Source organism: Beta vulgaris, chromosome 8 (genome assembly GCF_026745355.1).
Source record: "Beta vulgaris subsp. vulgaris cultivar EL10 chromosome 8, EL10.2, whole genome shotgun sequence".
NCBI classification, from domain to species: domain Eukaryota; kingdom Viridiplantae; phylum Streptophyta; class Magnoliopsida; order Caryophyllales; family Amaranthaceae; genus Beta; species Beta vulgaris.
Genome location: NC_079209.1, coordinates 17137034 through 17155892, shown reverse-complemented (window position 1 = coordinate 17155892; position 18859 = coordinate 17137034). Strand labels below are relative to the sequence as shown.

The following is an 18859-nucleotide window of genomic DNA, read 5'->3' as shown; positions in this document are numbered from 1 at the left end:
GAAATATGAGGCTTTCTCTCCCCAAAATTGGAAGACTTGAGAACCAACCCGGAGAATCGAGTCGGTCTAATTCAGTCATCTAGAAAGATCAAATGGACATCGTTGTGTCCACCACTCGGGAAATTTGGGGGCTTCTACACATCTCGGATATTGAGTATCTTCCAAACTCGAAATTTCATCTCGGTTCCCCCATGAGGCTCACCTAGCTCGGCTTTAGAAAACATAACATTTGGGGCTCCTGCATATTAGGGCCCCTAAAAGCAACACGTAATCTTGAACCCTTCACCCACTCCCGGGAACGATATGGTACTCCAGGCGAAGATACTCTAGCAGGTTCCGTTAGACAACCGCTTCGAGAAGGAACAAGGCTGCCCTATTTGTTCATCCAGCATGACACTAATTGCTTGAACCCACCAGCTAGTCCAATCAATACATCCAATGGAGGTATGATGGTGTTCGTTAGCCCCTCGAGTCAAGAACTTCTCCAATGGCATCCTCTCAGTCATGGCAGGAGTTCCCCGACAGACTTAGCGAAAAATGGCTAAGTATCATTTAAGGTTACTCGGCATCCGAGTGACGTTGTCCCAATAAATGAAGCCTTCTCGGCCATGCCAAGAGTATCATATCACTTAGCTCAAATAGTTAAGTGCAAATGAATGAACCGCTTCAGCCTAGCATGGGCTCATTAGCCTCCTCAATCGAGCACATTTCGTGCGATAGCTTCTCGTCCTTGCCAGGATTACGCTATCACTTAGCAAAAATACCTAAGTGCAAAAAAGAGACCACCTCGGAGAACATGGCTAGAACTATGTTGATAGCTAATGGTCTTCCTATGAACTTTTGGGCCGAAGGCGTGAATACTGCTTGTCATATTATAAATCGTGCCATGTTGAGACCATTGTTTGATAAAACTCATTCTGAGCTATATTTTGGTAAAAAGCCCAATATTACATAACTATGTTGATAGCTAATGGTCTTCCTATGAACTTTTGGGCCGAAGGCGTGAATACTGCTTATCATATTATAAATCGTGCCATGTTGAGACCATTGTTTGATAAAACTCATTCTGAGCTATATTTTGGTAAAAAGCCCAATATTACATATTTCAAAACATTTGGATGTAAATGTTTTGTTCATAATAGTGGGAAACAAATCTTGGAAAATTTGATGCTAGAAGTGATGAAGCTGTATTTCTAGGATACCCTTCTAGTAGCAAAGCTTATAGAGTTTATAATAAAAGGACTATGTGTGTAGAAGAAAGTGTGCACATTATTTTTGTTGAAACAGATAAATTTGTTCCAAGCACACAGGTTGATGATGACTTCAAGATAGGTTTGGTAAAAGACCAAATTCTCATTAATGAGACTTTAGAAGAAGAAGAAGAAGTCGTGGGAACAAAGCGTAAGAAATAACATCATGTTCTTGTTCCCAACGAAGAAGAAGAACTAGGTGAGGATACACAAGTGAATGAATCCACTATTGTTGAGCCTGGTTCCGAAGAACAGGGAAGTGAAGATGATCAAGGAAATCAAGTTTCCATCCAGGATTTCCAACCAAAGCCTTGGAAACATCAGCGTTCCCATCCTGTGGAACTCATAATCAGTGACATAAAGGGAACTCAAATGAGATCTCAAATTAGAAACTTTTGTGCTTTTCATGCTTTTCTTTCTATGATGGGACCCATGAACATGAAGAAGCTCTCACCGATGTTGATTGGATTATAGCTATGCAAGATGAACTCCATCAATTTGAAAGGAACAAGGTTTTGCACCTTGAACCTAAACATAACAGAATAAGGTTATTGGTATGAAATGGGTGTTCAGGAACAAGTTGGATGCGTTCGGAACCATAGTAAGGAACAAGGCTCGTTTATTTATAAAAGGATACAATCAACAGGAAGTTATTAATTATGAACAAACTTTTGCTCCTGTTGCTAGATTGGAAGCTATTAGAATTTTTATTACATTTGTTGCAAACATGGGTTTTAAATTGTATCAAATGGATGTTAAATATGCTTTTTAAAATGGTTATCTAAACGAAGAGGTTTTTTTGTGGAACAACATCCGGGTTTTGAAAATAAAGACTTTTCGAATCATGTCTTTAAGCTTGACAAAGCTCTTTATGGGTTAAAGCAAGCTCCAAAAGCATGGTATGAAAGACTTTCAAAGTCCCTTCTTCAAAATGAGTTTAAAAGAAGAAAATTAGATAGAACCTTGTTTTTAAAATCAAAAGGGAAACATTTATTAGTAGTTCAAAAATATGTTGATATTATATTTGGTGCCACTAATGAATCTTTGTGAAAGGATTTTGCTAATCTCATGAGTAAAGAATTCGAAATGAGTATGATGGGTGAGCTCAATTTCTTCTTGGGGTTGCAAATCAAACAAACAGAAGAAGAAATCTACATTCATCAACAAAAGCATATTAAGGAACTGCTGAAAAAGTATGATTTGGAGGCTTCTAAAGTAAATCATACACCTATAGGAACTTGAACTAGCTTGGATGAGGATGCTATAGGAACGAGTGTGGATCAAACCAAGTATCGAGGTATGATTGGCTCATTATTATATCTAACTGCAAGTCGTCCCGATATTGCTTTTAATGTAGGTCTACGTGCGAGGTTTTAGGCTAATCCAAAGGAATCTCATCTCACAGCAGTGAAGAGAATCCTAAGATACCTCAAAGGAACAGATGATTTGAGCTTGTTCTATTTGAGAAGTGATACCTTTGAACTGAAAGGATTTGCATATGCTGACTATGCTGGAGATCTGATCAATAGAAAGAGTACATCAAGTATGGTTCACTTTCTTAGTCATAGTTTAGTTTCTTGGAGTACCAAGAAGCAAAACAAAGTTGTTTTATCTACAACTGAGGATGAATATGTTGCAGTAGCAGCATGTTATTCCCAAATGCTATGGATAAAACAACAACTTCGTGACTATGGAATTTACTTTAATTGTGTTCCTATCTATTGTGATAATACTAGTGCCATTAGTATTTCAAATATCCCTTGCATCATTCTAGAGTTAAGCATATCCATATTAGGCATCATTTTCTTAAGGACAATGTTGAAAATGGCCTTATTAAAATGGAATTTTTGTGAAACTGAACGTCAGATTGCTAATATTCTGACTAAGCCCTTAAATAGAGATAGGTTTGGAAAACTAAGACTTGCACTTAGATTGATTAAGTTGAAATAATTGCTATAATTTTTCTCCCTATTGGTTTGACTCTTTGGCATTATGTATGTATGAAATAAATTTGATGTTTTTATTCGTTTAAATGTATCACAATTTTTATATGATCAATTCATATGTATAAGTGAAACTGTCTGAAAATTGCTCACCAAGGTCCAATAATATTCCCCTTAATGTTCATAAGGCAATTCTATGCCTTAAGAGTTAACAAGGGATTAAAGGATGAATTGCGTTCCAAAGTAGCAAAATTTGTTATTCCCATTCGTTGTTCCCAAACGCTGCTCCCAGCTTATTAAATCTAGGACTTCTTTTAAATTTTCGAAATTCAAAATAAAAATCCAAAAATATTTTGTTCAGATTTTTTTTCCTGAAAATCTGATCTTAATTCCTTTATTCTTTCCTAGTATCTCTCGAATTAGTTGGGAAATATTATCTTTAATTTCTTTATACACGGTTAAATAATTTTATTTTACTTTTCATCTTCCTCCATTAATCACTCCCAAGCTTTCCCACTAAACTAAAATTTACACCTCTTCATCTCAAATAAAATCGAACCCCTTTTCACAAACATGAACATCACAAAAACTCCTCACTCTTTCACTAACCAAAAACCCGAAAAACCCTCTCCCTGTTCCACACACACCGAATCTCCAACTCCCATGGATATCTCACCAAGTCCACCAAAACGGATCTTGAGAAAGAGGAAGCAAACTGGAGAAACTTGGGAAATGGAAGTCGAGGAATCGCATGCAAAGATTGAGGGGGAATCGGTTGTTCCTGTGAGAGGAACAACTAAGATCGTGAAAAAGAAATCAGCCACATCTTGGTATTTCTTGGTTTATGTATTGATACTACTTGGTGTAGAAGGGTCAATTTTGAACAATTGCTTGAATTGATTAAATTTCAAGGTTGGGAACACCTCTTTAAAAATTGTAATGGACAATGTCTAGTTCCCAAACTTATGGATGAATTTTGTGATAACTTTTCAATTGATGAAGAAGCAAATTGTTCTACTCTTGTTAGAGAAACCCAAATTGATTTTAATGCCGAATTTTTGGGAGATCTGTTCGGTGTTCCTGTGACGGGTGCTGGTGTGTATTGTGAATGGTGATGTGATAAAAGGAAGAGCTAATGTGGATGATGATGAGGAAAAAGATGAATGTGATGAAGAAGAGGATGAAGAAACAGAAATTGAGGTAGAGAAGGAAAAAGAAAAGAAAACTGAGAAAATTGAAAAAGAAAAAGAAAAACTGAAAAATTAGAAAAAAGAAAAACAAAGAGACGAAAGAGCAAAGGAAAAAGGAAAGAAGGTGGTTGAAATGGAAGAGTTGGAGAAACCGGTTTTCAGAGCTTCCCGAAGGAGTCAAAGAGTTCGTAACAAGAAAGTATTAAACTCTCATTCTCTTGTGCATGATGAGGAAGATAGTATTGATGATGATGAATGTAATACTCCGTATTTTTAGTAAGTTAATTTTTATATTTATAGAAAAGTTTTGGTTTTTAAAAAGACTTTTTATATATTTAAAAGGCTTTTAAAAGAGGTTTTTAGAAATATTTTGAGTATTTAAAATAAATTGTAGTCCAAATAGATGTTGGGCCTAAGTTTATTAGTTTTAAAATCCAAGTAATTTAGTAACAAAATTTTCAAAGGTATATTAAAGAAAATCCAAAAAGGTTTGAAAAAAAAAGGAAAAATATTTTAATGAAAAAAAAAGAAAAAGAAAAAAAAAATTTCGATGACAATCTCATAACTCACGCCAGTGAGTTTACATGTTTATCAAACTTTTGTAATCTTTTCTTTTAATTTATCTTTTAGTATTTTATCCTCTATAACTACGTATTATCGGGTAATTTCTATCTTTTCCTAATTTTAGTTGGATAATCATAAATATTAGATATATCTTAGCTAGATTAGTTTATCTTTTTCCCTAAACTTATCTTTTAGTTTCTTAATCGTATTCCGATTCTACTTTTCCAACTAGTATAAATAGGGGTCTCCACCCATCATATAGTCTTCACACCAAATTTGAGAAATAAATCTCTTTTCTCAAGTTTAAATTTTCTCTCCCTCTTAGCCTACCTTTCTGTTTCTCCTTAGTACTTATTAATTTTCAAGGTGCGTGTATTTGTAGATCTTTAATAATTGTTTTGCAAGTGTAGTATCATGTTTTTAGTAAAATATTTTGGATTGAAATATATGTTTTTATGAGTTTTATTATGAACTACACCTGTTTTATATGAACATGTTTGTATGTTTATAAATTTTATTTATGAACTTTGAGTTATGTCTTTTGTTTAATATATTTATAAAGTTTGATCGTTGGATTTATATTCAAATATTTTAGAAGGAGTTTGATCTTTTGATTCATGTTTATATATTTAAAAAGGAGCATTTTTGAACTATTATTATTTTTTAAAGGTTAACCCTTAAGCAAGTTATTTTATTTATGCCTTTATATGGCTAAAGTTTTATATAAGAATTATTATTCTTTTTAAAGGAGGATTATTTCAGAAGGATTTTTATTAGTTATATGATCTTTTATGATCACAATTTATAAAGAGGCCACGGCTTGTTATTTATTAGCAAGAACGGTAGCTATTATATTATTTACCCATGTACTTTTTGTATAAGTCATGTGGACAAGGTAGTTCCCCTCGTAATAGACTCGTTAAGGAATACTAAACTTGGGGGGCGTGCACACTTTAGGCAAGGTACCTAGGCAAGGAAAAAGGATTTTTATCAAAGTTATATACTTTATATTATACAAGTATTATCAAGTATCCAGAAAGGTTTTTCGAAATTATATATTTCAAAGGATTAATTAAATAAAGTGTTTAATATTCCGCATATGCATGTACTCAGTATTGTTACTGACACGCTTTTGTTTTGTTTTGTTTTATGGCTTTGTCCCTGTGATGACCCTTTTGGTGAGCAGAATTTACAGGTTGATATGATGCATACTTCATATGGGGGAGCTAGTGAGGAATCATAATTAGTCAAGGAGTTGTTATTTTATTTTATTTATTTCCATCGTTATATAGTTGTACAATAAAGTTTATATTAATAAAGAGAAGCTAGTTCAGTTATTTCCGCTGCATTAGTTCCAAGTTCAGGTAGTAGTTAGTATTAAAGCCTTTAACGTTATCACGTGGCGGTAATACTCTCAAGTTTCTCAAGGAGTTTATATTAAAATATATTTTTAAAAAGAGAGAAATTTGGGGGTGTTACAAAGAAGTTCGAGTGATTGCCAAAGAAGCCTATGATGCTTGCTTTCCTTCATTTAGGGAACAATTTCCTGTTCCTATGAACATTATTCCCCCTACCACTTCATCTCCACCTAAAGCTGCCTCTCCACCTCCTTCAAAACCACAAAACACTCCAAGTCCTACTCCTTCCAAATCACTTCCATCTCCTGTTCCCAAAGACAGAAACCTGCACCTGTTCCCATCTCAAAGGAACAACCTATTGTTCCTAATCCTAAGGAACAACCTGTCGAAACCAACCCACGTAAAACCTCACCTTCTTTATCCCAAAACCCTACCATTGGTGCTCCTTATACCTTAGCTCATGCACGACGGTTGGATTATTGGTTTACATTGGTAATGGGTCACTCGAAGGCAATGATGAATTAATTAATTAATTAGTTTAGAAATAATTAACCCACTCACCTCACTACTTGACTTAAGAATAAGAGGCAGTAAGTATTACGTGATTTTTAAATACTTGGGGAATAATTAATCTTATTAAATTAATTAAGACTTGGTAAGTAATTAACTAAGCCCACTAACCACTAACTACAAATGTGTAGCAGTAGTGTTTAGGCATGATAACTAATTTCTTGGGGAGTAATTAAAACATTTACTTTAAATAGTTTTTAGGAAAATAATTTTATAAATAAGTTAATTAAAACCAAAAATCATTTTTATATTTAAAAATAAAATCTTTTTATAGTCGTAAATTATATTTAATTTTGAAAACAAAATCTTTTAGTTTAATTAAAATAAAAAAAGATAAGATTTAAAAGGTTTGATATTTATCCTAATTAAAACAAAAAATCATTTTAAATCTTTTCCTAACAAACTAATAACAAACTCCCTAAAATAGTGGATCTAGTCAAAACTAACCTAGAACTCCTAACTAACTAGTTGGGCGCACAAATAATGTTAGGCGCACCACTTAGAAAATATTAGGGGTTCCTTAAGACGTTTCTAAGTCTGTTTCTTAACCTTGTTCCTGACTGTGCTAGTGTATGTTCTCGTCATGGGAACAGAACCAAGTTCCATTAGAAAATTCAACATAAACTAAATTGAGCTCTCACTCAACCTTAACAAGAAGATATTAAATACACCCTAATGTATTCTAATCTCCGCTCCAAGCTTGATACATCATCATTCGAACATCTTCACTTCGATCTTTGATTAATTCTCCATTTTAATCTTGAATCTTCGATCAAGTATTCTCTTTGCTCGAGAATGAATTACCTAGCAATAATATAAATAAAATACAATATGTATTTTATGGTTAAGTCATCTTCAAAACTCAAGGGTCAACAATTTCCCCCTTTTTGAAGATGGCAACAAAGGCATATACAATATAATATGTAATTTAAATAAGTCATATAAAACTCTTTTAACAAAGTAATTCAACTAAGCTAAATTTAGACTTTTTATATTATTTTTTAACTAAGAGAAAAACAACTTGAGAACATGAATCATGACTAGAGATTATTTACTCTTATTGCCTTTCTCTTTCCCCCTTTGGCATCTTCAAAAACATTATATCGCGATTTCGAAAAGATGAAAGTTATCTATCAAAACACATCACACCACCAAACGTTGTGAGAACTAGTATTACCCCCCGAGTCGAGAGAAACTCTTTCATTAGCACCTCCTTGCTCATAAAAGGTGTGCTCCGCTCATGTAGCCAAAAAATGGCTTAGTATCACTTATTTGCACGTACTCGGCTAGGTGATGACCCCCCTCAGTCTAAAGAACCAACTCGGGCAAAGAGAAAGAACCCTTTCAAATGGCGCCTGACACATAGACAACATCGGGTTAATGATCCCCTAACATAGCCAAATAACACCAACAGACTAGGGAGCAAGAGCTACTCGGGTCGGGAGTGACATCCTCGGCCAGCAGGAGAACTTCCCATATCGTGTGTCTGACGCACAAGCGTGTGTCAATCGAATGAGCCTTGCGGCCTATGCTATGCCCGTGCGTGCTTCACGCCAAGAGTGAGCCGAGCTTAACGTCTCAGAGTCAGGATTCAACATCCTCGGGTCGGGAGAGCTTCCATCAACCCCTCGTAAAATCATGGACTCGGGATTCAACATCCCCAGGCCGGGAGAGTTTCCATGAACTTCTCGTGACATCATCGACTAGGGAAGTGACCCTTGGTCAAGCATCAGCTGCGCCGATCAGATTGTAGTGCGTCGGTCTCAAATCCTCGTGTCCCGCGCAGTATCCCGAGCTTCACGCACTGTGTGTGGAGAAAATCACCTTCCCGGCTTGGGAGTTCAGTCGCCAAGTATTAGGTGCGCCGAGCACATTGTAGTGCGTCATTCACGAAGCCCCGCATCCCGCGTAGTACTCCGAGCCTCACGCACTTGTGTCTTGGAAAATCACCTTCCCAACTCGGGAGTTAAGTAGTCAATCATCAATTTCCCCGAGCGAGCGTCGTGCGTCAGGCGCAAGTTCCTGCTTGTCGCGCGGTGCATGTGCGCCTAACACACAATGAAGACACCTTCTACGCTCGGGATCTACCCTCGGTCTAGCGCCCAATGGTGTGCGGATAAAGGACTGGATTTTAGACGCGAGGCTCGGGTGTTTTCCAGTAGGCTCATAAAAGTTCACCGATAGTGTTAAGCACGCACTCTCGGCTAGTATACAAGGGCACCCCCTGTTGTAGGGGCCTATACCTCGAAAAAGTTTGGGGGCATTGCCCCCTAACCCCAACCAAGGCATTTCACCCCTGAATCCCGGTGCTTGGTTAGTCCTAGCGCTAGATAGCTAACTCAAGGCATCATTTAACCTCAAGAAAAACAATATTAATCCCCGTGCTTGATTACTTGGTGTGGGGCTGATTGCTTGGACCCATTTATTGGACTGATCCATCTATGGTGATATTGCTAAAATGCCCCTGCATTAAGGGGAGATAATCCTCCACTACATGGAGCTGACGAAAATTCCCTCATTTATTGAAGGTCCCATCCTCTATAAATAGGAGTTGTCTCATCACTCAAAGGTATGGACTTCTCACCTACAAAAACTAAAGCATCTCTCTCTACATTAATTCACTTTCTCTCTCTACCTAAATCTCCACTGAATTGAAGGTCGGAGGGGCTTTCTCGCCACTTCAGATCTTCTCGGGATTTCAACACTCTCAACACTAGCATCATCTTTGCCAGTTTATATGCAGAAACACTCACTATACTACTTTCAAACAAATTATAAAGATTTATAATTTGGTATTGCCACTCTCTTTTTTTTTGTTTTCATTGAAACAATGGGATGTTCAGTACTCTTAATCGTCAACAAAGTACTATAATTTGATATTTGCACTCTTTCTTTAGTTATGTTTAATAAATTAAACTATTCGAATTTTCAAAATTTGTATACTTCTATTGTCTGGAATTTTTGAAATCATAAATTCATATTCTTTTTTTGCGGGTAGCAAAAATCCAATTTTTTCGGATCGAATCACAAGCCGATATATTAAATACCCGCAAAAGCAAAAGCCAACACCACAAAACATGGGTCTTGCTTGGTAGTATATTATTTTCCAGCTCATTTAGAATCCCTTTAAATGAGCAAGGAAATAATCTTTATTATATCGTTTATATAATGAAACTCATCAATCGATATTAAAGAACAATAAGACACAATATAACTTGATCAAATATTAGTCTTGTAGGATATCACTATGAATCATGAACTTGAATTTCTAACGAAAATTATACACCTTTCTCCCGATAAATCCCAAACTCCCAGACAAGGACCAACCAAAAGCTTAAATGGAAGCACAAAGCCACTTCCCCTTACCCGTGGCCAGATGTGTATAAGTTGCGGTTAAACATACAAGTACATAAATAATGATGCTTTTACAAGCACCAATGTTGAGCGGCATAATTTAGTGAAAAGAATCGACTAGCTTGTACTCAACATTGATAATGTAGTAAATTACACACACACACACACACACAACCCCACCAAATCCACACCAAACAGACAAAAAGAAGCAAACGCCTAACGCAATATGCACCTAAAACGCACGAGCACAATGGAGGAATTTCTTGTTACAAGCAATAAAATTTATTCCTTTACACCCTCACATGAAACCCACACACATCAAAAAGCCATTTTAGTGCGGTTAATAAACAACCAAAAGTACAAGAATTAAAGCTCAAGGGAGATTAATGGAACTGATAAAATCAGAAAAAGCAAAAGTTACAAAAGCTTTCTGAATATTCTCTATGACTCTATCTCATCTTTTTGTATGTAGGAAGAAGCATAAACCAAACCTATACAATAAAAAAAAAAAAAAAAAGACCTCAAATTTCTTTCCTTTTTCTTTTGTTTTTGTTTTCTTCACTAACATATCAACTTTAATAGTGCTATTCTTTGCTGTATAACTCTCTGCAGCTCCCAGCAGCCCATCTGTTTAACTGGAACCTACACCACGCTTAACTAAAAAGGCGGCGAAACTTCTCCCATGTTTCGCCGCTATGACGATTCCCTGTACAATCTCTTTGCTTCTTACAACCTCCTTTTCTGGGGTGTCTAAAAAGATATATTCCTCTGAAAATACTTGACTAAATTGATTCTGTGATCATATTGTGTTGGGTTGGGTGGTTACTGCCAGTCTATAACACCCTCCTTATCATCAGCCTTACTAATCGACAGTGTGAAGTAAATGAGAAACATTGTTCCGATACTTGACCTGTTGAAATAATTGAGGGTATCACGTTAGAAGGAAGTTTTGTTCTCTATTTTGATGGAGTCTACCACCATTAAAAAATAAATTTAATCAACATAGAATACAAAATAAATAAACTATAAAACCTTCCAAGTAAGGGTACTATCCAATAAAACATCCTAAAAACCACTAGAAGACTTCTACTTAGCATTGTGGTAAGTCTAATTTCTGAGTTTTTTAAAGTCAAAAAGCATGTTCAATATCATTGTCAGTTTGTATTTTTGGTTTTGAAACTTCAATAACTGAGGTACCGATATGACATGTTAATATAGCAAATGGACAACAAAAATTGACTCTTTGTTTTTGCATTCTACAATGATAATGAACAAGTAATGTAGATCACCGCGGACTTACAGGGTGGCGAAGAACAGGAGGATTCTTTTCGGGTCAGAAAACCAAGAGTGTGCAGGGCGCTTGAAACTAGACCTCCTTCCCCATTTACCATCTGCTATAGTATTGATGCCACCTGTTTTGATGGTGATTTGATGCTGCGGAAGTTGTTGGTGGTTGTTCATGGTGTGATCTTGGGACGCCAATGGTAGTGTAGTAGGGGAAAGACACTTTTCTGGCGTGCTTACAACTTGAGCAGCTGCAGATTTAACATGAAATTATTCAGTGTTCGGCAAAATATGGCATTCATAATTAAATTTCCATTCTTCAATGTTCCCTCAGAAGTGCACAACACATTCATCACATTGCTGGTACACTATTGATCATATATACAATAGAAGTATGATATAAATGTCCTTTTATGCACATTTATCAAGATAATCGAAATAATAAAGTCGACTCTGAAAAGAAAAACATGCATATGAAATTTGTATGATTGAACTGATGTGGATGCTCATTTTAGGCTACAGTCATGGACCTCACATTCACTTATATGATATGGGCCAGCATTGGTTATCCGAAGGTCAATTTTGACATAACGCATACAACAACATAGAGCAAGTGGTTTAGAATCACATATTCTCATATATATTTTCCCTTTTAAAAGTACAACAATTGTGTGGATAAACTGCACATCATGCAAATCAGCTGAAGCTTCATGTAACATTATTAAGATCAGCGCACAAGGGAATAAGATCAAGAATTTTGCATTTTTTATTAAATTTTTTTCTTTGATGCTAAGCAAGATCTTATATTTTACCCATCAAAATTCTAACGGAGAAATACTAATATGTTGTTCTGTTTTTTTTATTATGAAACTGCAACATTTAGAACCTCCTCTTGTTTTTTTTCCTCTCTACTTCACTTTCCTTGATCTCTTCTATTCTATGTACCAAAAGTTTGTTCTTAATGACTATCTTATTTGAGTAACTCGCCCACCAAATACTGTGATAATCTCCAATCTCGATTGAGCACAAAAGTGGCTTAACCACTACAGAAAGTGATGTGCAATGTGAACTCAGTACAAAATTTCTGAGAATCAATTGATGAGTTGTGTGTGTTTAGTAGTTGTTTACATACTTCCGTTACGTGCTGAAACAGACAACAGCAGATTCATCAACAACAATGATGATGATAATGACAATGATAATGATATTATGACGATAATGATGATGATAATAATCAGTGCCAACAGTAATACGATCATGGGTTGAACTGTCTAATTAGTAATTCTTTACCTAATGCATTAGTGCTACTAATCAGTGGAACATTCCCAAAATTCCAACTAATTAAGTATGCTAATTTAAAGTCTTCTCATCTAAACAAGGTGAACTGTCAACAGCTGAGAAGTTAAGAGACTTGCCAGAACTCAAATTTTATAATTGCTGATAAGGCAAGTTGCTGAATAAAACTAGTTATCTATTATCTATTTTATTTATTTTTTTAGTTTCTTTTTGTTGTTGAGGCAATGAATAGGCTAGCTATTACAGCAACAAGACTCCTCTTAAACCGGAGCATTAGCAATTTTAAAATACCATCTGTTGCGCCCAAGAGCCAGATTATGCTACGCAGCTGTTGCAAACATTCTTCAATTGAATACTTCCTCTAATTCTAACTTTCTTTGGAAATTTTCGTTAATTTATATAATATATACTTCTCTTGCTAAAAATTGAATTCTATGATCATATATACAACCTCCATCCCATAGTTCATTAAGAAAAAAATTGTTCGACTCCACAAGATTAATTATACAATTTGAGATATAAAACTGTTAATCCGATAAAGAGAATTATTTTAACTTAGAAAATTAGAGAAAGGAGATACAATTTATTGACACCCTAAAATGATTATACGATGATAGATATAGGACTGAGGAGGTAATATAATGAACCTCTAGTCTTTAGGCCAAAATTATCAAGAAAAATTTACATTTTATATACTACTACAGATCACAACATCTACTTTAACATATTCAAATCAAAGTGTATCCCCACTTGATTTTTTTTTTCTTAAAAAAAAGTTTGGAGTGACGACTAATCACGTCTCAGGCCCACATTGGAAGTTGCTTAAGCAGAGGATGCTCAAAGGATAAGTATGTTGATAACAATCTTGTTAATTAATAATACTACCATGTAACATCAAACTAGGCAATCAAAAAGGATTTAAGAACATGTAACATCAAACTAGGCAATCAAAAAGGATTTAAGAACATGTAACATCAAAGTATATCAAACAACAAAAACATAGAGGATAACTACGAGTATTTCTTTATTGTTTAAAGAGCGGCTCTTACTTACGTATGGTCAAAGAAGAGTGCGTGAATAGTCTGAAAGTACAATATAAGTCGAAAGAGAGAAACAGTCAGGAGAACGATAACCATACCTCTAGGTGAAGAGGAAGGAGCAAATGTGTCTCTATCATTAAGCTTCCTCTCTGCGCCACGCTGTGGAACTTTTCTAGAAAGGCTTCTTTGCAACTTTTGAGAGACCACATTATAGAAAAGATCAAAGAAAAGAAAACAGCATTAGCAAGCAATTGGTATGATTCACCTAAGCAACAAGACAAAATAATAAAACAATATATACATTTTTAAAAAATTGTTGTTGAAACACACATCAAATTCCATTATATCCTTTCAACCGCCCAAAATTAAACACACAAAGTTGCCCACGTTTGAAGTCCATGCCAAGTGCCAAGTTCATATGTGATATACCTTTTCAATCACAACTTCATAGCCCTACCTTACCCCTTTTGGAGACAAGTTCAAAGGCAAATTCTTTATGTAATTCCAAATTCATGGAATTTGAAAGATATACACAACAACTAGTGTACAAACAACGTCAAAAGTATATATTATCAATTAATATATATGACTAATATATACCAAGGATCCTTGGGTACAATGGTATGGCTTCCTATTTTCCACATGGAAGACCCAGGTTCGAATTTTGGTGGAAGCAAATTTCAATATTATTGGGGAGGGGGGTTGGGGCTTGTTGGGACTCTGAGTGAGTAGCCGCAGCCTAAAGGTTATTCATCTTAGCACGGGTGGCCAAGAGAGGGCCCAAAAAAATATATGACTAATATATGTCATATACAAATATACCTAAAATTCTATTGTATACTAGATGTACCTAGAGAATTATAGGCATGTACAGGACACCAAGCATAGCTTAATAATAAAAATTTGACCTAATAACTTTAAGGTCATAGGATCGAAACTCTTTTGGAAGCTCTTTAGAATGAGATTTCCCTTATTATTCCTCTTCCTTTTCAAAAAACCTGACGTAAAACCTGACTAATTATACATGTTAAATGTGTCACTTTAACAGGGTCTTTCATCTTTGCTAATTAAAAACGCATGCAACGGTTCATCCCACAAATATGAGTGATTGGAAACATGAAAAAAGAAATTGTATCCAATTCTATCACTCCTTCACAAGTCACAACTACAAAAGTATATTCCTCCATTTTCTCTAATAAACTAAGCAATAAAAAAATATTTAAAAATTAAATAGTAACTATGTTGATATTATTTATTTCGAGTGTATATAATATGCTGCAACTTAATCAATTTTATACAATACCCTCATTGCATACAAGTTTCTGTACAAAAATTTATGAAATGAAGAGAATTGATGACAATTTGCTAACCTTTTTTTCCTAAAGAATAATAATCCCATGATTCCCGAAAGTTAAGTACTTGACACTTATTATTCCATGATAACAACCAATTAGTAGGATAACAAGATGACTATCCAACAATCCAACCACCAACCTTGAAAAAAAAGATATCCGAAAAAGAAGATAAAGTATGAATTTTTAAGCATATCCCCAAAAAGATGATAACTAAAGCTTGTGATAAAAAATATGTAATTTGTCATACTCTTGAGTCTTGATCACCACAAAAAAAAAAAAAAAAAAAAAAAAAAAAAAGAAAGAAAAGAAAATTACAGTAATTCTTGAATTTGGAGTAGTTGTAGAATGAATTGAGTGCTCATTGTCAACACCATTTGAGAAATTCTCCAAGTCAACTATGTAACAATCAGATTTATCAGCACCACTTTCATACTTAAAACCATTCATTTGATGATCAGAAACCGCCATTTTTTTATTACCCATTTCTTGTAATCCGAAATTCTTTCCAAAAATATCAGATTTTGATTCCTGAAAAAAAAAATAAGAAAAATTTCTATGTGAAAAAAACAGGGGAATACCAATAATGAATTAAACCAATGTAACAGTTAAGTAAATATAAACATAGAAAAAGAAAAGAGAAATAAATCATTTTTATTGCTTACCATCTTTGGGAGGTCCGCCAATGCCCTGTTTGGTTGCCGGGAAAACAAGAAGAAAGGAAAACTTGAAGGAAATTAACCAAATTTTAATCTGGGTAATTAAGAAAATCCAAGAACATAGAAATGTGTTTTAAAGTCAAAATTTTATGAGGGAGGAAAAAAGATCCCGTGAGTAGCACGATGTAAACAAGTGATTGGTTAAGACTTTGACAAGAAGAAAACTCTAAATATTGTCATTTTGTGAATTCAGTCTTTTAGACAGGGAAGGAAAAAAAGGAATGAAAATGAAAATTATGTTTGTTTTTCAATATATATTTATACTATATGATATCAGGAGTTGAAATTTGAAAAAAAGGAATGAAAATGAAAAAATATTTGGCTCGCTTTTCCCCTCAAAAAAAAAAAAGAAAAAAAAAAAAAAAAAAAAAAAAGGAGTTGAAATTTGAAGGAAGAAAAAAATGGAGATGGGTATATCAGTTGATGACGAATTGGTGATGAAAGTGATAGGAAAAATTAAATGGGGGAAATAATAAATAGTGAAAGTCAATGTTTTGGGGGAGAGAAAAATAGTTGCTCTGTAACTGCTACGCCTCCGTTTTTCAGAAAGAGAAGAAGGCGTGATGTAGGTGGGGAGACCTTGGCAACTAGAAACTAGAAAGGGTTGGAGTCTTGGAGAGTTTGAAGTTATGGTGTGCTTGTATTTATAATTTCATATAATTGGACTATATTCCTTTTTTATATTATGTTTTGAAGTATAATATAAGCTTCTACGATCATTCCAATCACGGGCATGGTTTATTGAGATATTCATACCAACTAAACAAAATAGGGTTTTAACATCTTGTCTATGCTTGTATGATATATCGTCTTCTCTTAGCTTCTTGGATGGTAAGTTCACGTTAGTGTGTACGTTTGACAAAAAAAATATCTCTTAGGATAATAGTACAATTAAATTAAATCGTTATTGATTCATCAAGATATTTGGAATATATTTATGTTTTTCATGAATCTATTGAACTTTTTGTGTATTTGAAAAACGGTAAGATGGTTAGTTGTTATATGATGTGACAGTCATATGAGAATGATATATATTTTAGTTGTTATGACTTGTGAGTTATATGGATTGAGTTGGATTACGATCAGTTATATTGGGATGAAAAAATATTTAGTTTAATTTCAATTTCTTCATGGTGGGTCATATCGAGTTAGAAACTGTTGGAATGGTCTCAGTACATATTTATAGATATCAACTTTAATAATTTGCATTATTAATGAATGAAAAAATATAATGTTAGGTGCACGTACAAGCCCAACAAAGCATCGGCCAATAGACATGAGGTGGGGTTTGGGGTTTTGATATTGGACGAAAACAAGATAAGTTGGCAAAAACAATACATTGCATGCCCATGTTGATGTTTATGCTCAATAGGGTCGTCTAATAGGACATGCGAAGCGACCAACAGTACATGATCCCGCTTTCTAGAGGTTTCAGAAGTCTTAAATCAATTGGTTTTTGGCCATATCATTCAAACCCGAGCTTTATTTTGTCAAAAATAATTTAACAATGATAAATTTTACAATATATGCATAATAGTCTTATACTGAGGGTCCAAATTTATAATTAGTATAGGCTCCTCAAAAAAAATTAAAACGACCTTGATGCTGAACATGCACATCTAGTAGAAGAAGATAAAGAGGTGCACATGCTAAGAGCTTGATCTCTTCGGCAAAAAATAGTTAAACTGAACTGAAATGAACTAAATTGACTGGAACTGAACTAAATTAAATTATAACTAATAGTAATGATAATAATTTAGCTATCATTAATTAATAAATAAATAATAGTAGTAAAAATATTAATTAATATAATACTTCTTCCATTCTTTTTCTATTGCAATAATAGAGTTTTCACGCTTGTCAATGCACAACTTTAACTATTAATATCTTAAATTACTTTTTAGTGAAAATTATAAAAATTTTATATTTTAAAAGTATAAATAGAGACGAATCTGACAAGATCCCACATGATTATATTTTTCCTTACATAAAAATCACAAGAGATAGTAGAAGGGTGGTGAGTGAATAGTGTAAAAATCTCATTGTTGTAATAGAAAAAAAACGGAGGTAATATAATATAATATAATATAATATAATATAATATAATATAATATAATATAATATAATATAATATAATATAATATAATATAATATAATATAATATAATATAATATAATTAATATAATATAATATAATAATATAATATAATATAATATAATAATATATATAATATAATATAATATAATATAATATAATATAATATATAATATAATATAATATAATATAATATAATATAATATATATATATAATATAATATAATAATAATATAATATAATATAATATATATAATATAATAATATAATATAATATAATATAATATAATATAATATAATATAATATAATATAATATAATATAATATAATATTATATAATATAATATAATACAATACTCCCTCCGTTTCCTAAATATCTTCCCACTTACTGTTCCTACAGATACCAAGGAAAATCAAGTTGTGTGGGGCATGGTGTGAGTAAAGTAGGAGAGAGAAAGAGGTTAAAATAAATAAACAAATAAAAAGGGTTAAAGTAGGAGAGAGAAAGGGAGTAAAATTGAATTAATAATGTAATGATGGACCATATGATAGTGACATGAGAGGGTAAATAGGGAAATTTGTTTTGCCAAATAAGGAATAAAGCAAAAGAGGGAAGATCTTTTGGAAACACCCTTAAACGGAAAGAGGGAAGATCTTTAGGAAACGGAGGGAGTATAATATAATACAATATAATACAATACAATACAATACAATACAATAGAATACAATACTCCCTCCGTTTCCTAAAGATCTTCCTTGTTACAATTATTACAGATACCAATGAGAATCAATTGTGTGGGATGTGGGGTGGGTAAAGTAGGAGAGAGAAAGGGGTTAAGATAAGT

At 33.7% G+C, this 18859-nt stretch overlaps 1 protein-coding gene across 1 annotated transcript; it reads right to left on the bottom strand.

Moving 5' to 3' along the window:
* Positions 1-10595: 10595 nt before the first annotated feature.
* On the bottom strand, positions 10596-16259 carry LOC104901121 (uncharacterized). Its single transcript, XM_010688665.4, has 5 exons — positions 15867-16259; positions 15520-15732; positions 13948-14041; positions 11530-11764; positions 10596-11139 (listed from the first exon to the last, which is right to left on the bottom strand). Exons 1-5 carry the CDS (start codon positions 15867-15869, stop codon positions 11052-11054), a joined length of 633 nt encoding a protein of 210 aa, XP_010686967.2. The 5' UTR covers positions 15870-16259; the 3' UTR covers positions 10596-11051.
* Positions 16260-18859: the final 2600 nt, after the last annotated feature.

Coding starts and splice junctions, on each gene's coding strand:
- LOC104901121 (XM_010688665.4), bottom strand. Junction 14,042..15,519: donor CTCCAAATTCAAGAATTACT/GTAATTTTCTTT, acceptor GTCTCTCAAAAG/TTGCAAAGAAGCCTTTCTAG. Junction 11,765..13,947: donor TCCTTCCTCTTCACCTAGAG/GTATGGTTATCG, acceptor TTAAATCTGCAG/CTGCTCAAGTTGTAAGCACG.